The sequence below is a fragment of the Suricata suricatta genome, chromosome 3, assembly GCF_006229205.1.
Source record: "Suricata suricatta isolate VVHF042 chromosome 3, meerkat_22Aug2017_6uvM2_HiC, whole genome shotgun sequence".
Classification (NCBI taxonomy): domain Eukaryota; kingdom Metazoa; phylum Chordata; class Mammalia; order Carnivora; family Herpestidae; genus Suricata; species Suricata suricatta.
In genome coordinates, this window is record NC_043702.1 from 171,145,529 (window position 1) to 171,149,616 (window position 4,088).

Consider the following 4,088-nt stretch of genomic DNA (forward strand, 5'->3'; position numbering starts at 1 on the left):
CAGGTGCCAGACCGGCCAGCACCACAGACACAGCAGCCTGTGACATTGGGACAAAGAGGAAGCGGCTGTTTCTATACTCAGTGCTCCGAACAGGAAGCACTGAGCACGGTTTGCAGCCAAACGTGCCCCACAGCTGCCGGGGAGGCAGTTTGTGTGCACATGGCAGGCAGACCTACGTCTGGGCTTCTAACTGGGAGTGCCGAGTAAGGCGCTAACTGCTTTGGTCTTCAGGTTCTTGGTTTATAAAAGGAGACTCGTCATGAGGGTTACAGATGTGCACAGAGATGAGCATGTGATCAGCCTCTGGCACAGGGGGACTGATGGGACAGGGTCTCCCTCAAGGAAGTGCTGATTCTGTAGGTTTGTCTGGGGCTGGGCTTTCTGGAAGTGTGGGCAAGTGTGCTGTGTGCCCCTGGCTGCTATGGGTGGCCTGTGGCCTGCCGTTGCTCCCTGTGGGGGCTTCCGGGCCCTGTGCCCACAGACCCTGCTCTAAGGACACTTGAGACCAGCAGAGAACTCTAGCCAAACACGAGGCAGGCTGGGAGGGAGAAGGGCAGCAGAGGGCCACCCCTGGCCCTGTCCTGCCAAGGAGATGTGATTGGGGCCCCCGGGAGCCAGGAGTGGGCTAACTATAACCCTATAAGCCTCTCAACCAGGCACTGGAGAGTGGAGGGAGGTTGGTCTTGGTAACCCCACTGGGGGTAGAGGGTGTAACCAAAGTAAAAAAAAAATAAATAAATTAAATAAATAATAAAAGGACCATCCAAAATCAATTCGACTTGTACTGAAGGCCTACTCGCAGTCTGCTAACGTGTTATGTGCTGAGGCACAGAAAAAGAACAAGATAATCTATGTTCTCCATGAACTCCAAGCCTCCCGACCCAAAACGAGGGAAGAGAGTCGAACAAAAAATCGGGGATCACAAGGCAGTTTGACAAATGCTATAACATGCACTGCACTGGTCATTCCATGAGTGAGGGCCGGGGCACTTGGATGGCAGGCACCGGCCAGGGCATAGGAAGCAGGCAGGGTCTTGTGCGGGAACGACCTTCTAGAGCTCGGAACCCCTGCACCCCAGTGCGTCCAACCCTCGGTGGAGGAGGCAGCTACGTTACGCTGTGGATGAAAACAGAAGCTGAGAGCCAGGACGTGCTTTTTAGGAGCTAATACCGCAGCTGAGACCTGAAGGGTCGAACGGTGGGCTGGGGACCAAAAGGCCACCTGGAGACAAGGAAGGCCAACTCCCCAGCGGCGACGCGCGGGGGCACCTTCCTCGCTCCCTCCCACCCGCGGCTGGCGGGCAAATCAGCGGCCATCCAGTTCAGTTCCAGTCCGGGCACACAAGGCACAGTTTCAACATATAGGCGCGTCCCGAGTACGCACGGGACACCCGCGCTCGGCCCGGCCCACACCGCCCCGGTTACCGGCCGGCTGGCGGCGGGGCGGCCGGCAAGCGATCACGGCTCATCTTCCCTTCATTCGCGGGTCTTCGGCCTGTCCCAGGCTCCGTCTCCGCTGACCGGAGCTGCGGCGCGGGGAACAGGAGGCACACGCAGAGGTAAGCTGCCGCGACTCGGTGACCACGCCGGCCGTACTCCAGGGCGCCGGGGCCCCGCGCCTCCGGCGAGGACCGGAAGTCCCGCCCCCGCCGAGGGAAGGCCCGGAAGCGACCCAGCCAATCCGGAGGAAGGCACGCTCGGCCCGGCCACTGAGAGGGCGGTGCGGCACCTCCATCCGGAAGCGGGGCGGGGGCGGGGCCTCCTGCCGGAAGCGGCCGCCCGGCCGTGGTTTCGGTTGGCGGCCGGCGGGTGGGAGAGGCGCCCGCCGCCTTCGAAAGCAGCTCGGCGCTGGGGCTGAGCAGTGGAGGCGCCGCACGGTCATGGGTCCCCCCAGGCACTGGGGGAAGTGGTTCCTGGGCCTGCGGGTGCCGCCCTCCGGCGTCTTCGGGGTGGCCTTCCTCGCCCGGGTGGCCCTGGTTTTCTACGGCGTCTTCCAGGACCGGACGCTGCTCGTGCGGTACACGGACGTCGACTACCACGTGTTCACGGACGCCGCGCGCTTCGTCACCCAAGGGCGCTCCCCGTACCTGCGGGCCACGTACCGCTACACCCCGCTGCTGAGCTGGCTGCTCACGCCCAACGTGTACCTGTGCGAGCTCTTCGGGAAGTTTCTATTCATCAGCTGCGACCTGCTCACCGCCTTCCTCCTCTACCGCCTGCTGCTCCTCAAGGGGCTGGGCCGGCGCCAGGCTTGCGGCTACTGTGTCTTCTGGCTCCTTAACCCGTTGCCCATGGCTGTGTCCAGCCGCGGCAACGCGGACTCGCTGGTGACGGCGCTGGTGCTGGCGACGCTGTACCTGCTGGCGACGAGGCAGGTGGCGTGGGCCGCGGTGACATACGGGCTCGCCGTGCACATGAAGATGTACCCGGTGACCTACATCCTGCCCGTGGTCCTGCACCTGCTCCCGGAGCGCGACCCCGCCCAGCCCCGCCGCTCCTTCCGGGCCCTCCCGTTCGAATTCCTCAAGAGGCTGTGCAGTCGCGCCGTGCTGGTCTTTGTCACCGTCGCCGGGCTCACGTTCTTGGCCCTCGGCTTGGGCTTCTACCGGAAGTACGGCTGGGAGTTTTTGGAGCACACGTACCTGTACCACCTGACGAGGCGGGACATCCGGCACAACTTCTCGCCCTACTTCTACCTGCTGTACTTGACCGCGGAGAGCCCATGGAGCCTCTCGCTGGGCATCGCCGCCTTCCTGCCGCAGTTCTTCCTGCTGTTGGCCGTGTCGTTCTCCTACTACAGAGACCTTGTGTTCTGCTGTTTCCTGCACACGTCTATCTTCGTGACGTTTAACAAAGTCTGCACCTCCCAGTACTTCCTTTGGTACCTCTGCCTGCTGCCGCTGGTGATGCCGCTGGTGCGGATCCCGTGGAAGCGGGCCGTGGGCCTCCTGATGCTGTGGTTCCTCGGGCAGGCCCTCTGGCTGGCCCCCGCCTACGCCCTGGAGTTCCAGGGGCAGAACACCTTTCTGTTTATCTGGTTAGCCAGCCTGTTCTTCCTGCTTATCAACTGTTCCATCCTAATTCAGATTATCTCCCATTACAAACAGGAGCCCCTGGCGGAGAGAATCAAATATGACTAATCTGCTCCGGTCCTCTCCCAGCTCTCCTGCATTCTGGTTGTGCAGAACGGCCGGAAGAGAGCTTTGGACACATTTTCGAACATGCTGCTCACTCTAGTGAAAGTTCCATTGGGAGCCCAAGACCCTGCTCCAAGGGAAAATTAAAATGAGTGGTTGCCCTAGGTATAAAGGGGACTCAATAATTGAGGTCCACCCCTAGGAGATCTTAGGACTCATTCATCGGGGACACGGTGGGAAGGAAAGGTTGCTTATTTGAAAACGGAAAAGCTGATGAAGCTATCAGGTGCTACAAGGTTTTGGTAGAAAAATGGAGGACCCTACCGAGGCATAGGGCCTAGGCCAGCATTCATACCAGTTACACTATGCCGCGTCTAAAGTGGTCCTCTTTATACCTCCCCCCCTTTTCTCTTAAAAGCTTTTCCAATAGTTGTGAAAACTCAGGGAATGTTCCTAAAGTACAGCTTTTAGATGTAAAGTGTTAAATAATACTGCTTAGGTTGGAAACGTTCCTTCTGTATTAAAAGCCAGAATTCTTGGCTTAGAAAAAGCGCCCACAGAATTCACATTGAAATCCTGTTACACGTATTTGTTTTATTACTTAGTTTTTCAGCACTTAGTCTCAGTGGTGTTACACTACCATTTGGTTTTTTACAGAATTTTAAATGAAAATTCACTCATCTTTAAACTTACGTCATTACATATTTTAAAATAGCATCTTGCTTTTGATGTTTGAAGTCCACAAACTATTAGGGACATTTTAGTGTTCTCTTATTCCCCTTTGGTTTTAGTTTTCTGATTGCTTTTTTTTTCTAGTTTTAATTTTTTTTTTAATGTTTGCTTATTTTTGAGAGACAGAGAGACAGAGCATGAGTATGGGAGGGGCAGAGAGAGAGGGAGACACAGAATCCAAAGCAGGGTTCAGGCTCTGAGCTGTCAGCACAGAGACCAA

At 57.2% G+C, this 4,088-nt stretch overlaps 1 protein-coding gene and 1 non-coding gene across 2 annotated transcripts; both read left to right on the forward strand.

Moving 5' to 3' along the window:
- LOC115288847 lies at positions 1-126 on the forward strand. Its single transcript, XR_003907234.1, has one exon. It is a non-coding gene; the product is annotated as a small nucleolar RNA SNORA43 (small nucleolar RNA).
- Positions 127-1,772: 1,646 nt separating this feature from the next.
- On the forward strand, positions 1,773-3,710 carry PIGM (phosphatidylinositol glycan anchor biosynthesis class M). The gene has a single exon (XM_029933199.1). It carries the CDS (start codon positions 1,880-1,882, stop codon positions 3,137-3,139), a length of 1,260 nt encoding a protein of 419 aa, XP_029789059.1. The 5' UTR covers positions 1,773-1,879; the 3' UTR covers positions 3,140-3,710.
- The last annotated feature ends 378 nt before the right edge of the window (positions 3,711-4,088 follow it).

Coding starts and splice junctions, on each gene's coding strand:
- PIGM (XM_029933199.1), top strand. CDS start 1,880: ATGGGTCCCCCCAGGCACTGGGGGAAGTGGTTCCTGGGCCTGCGGGTG.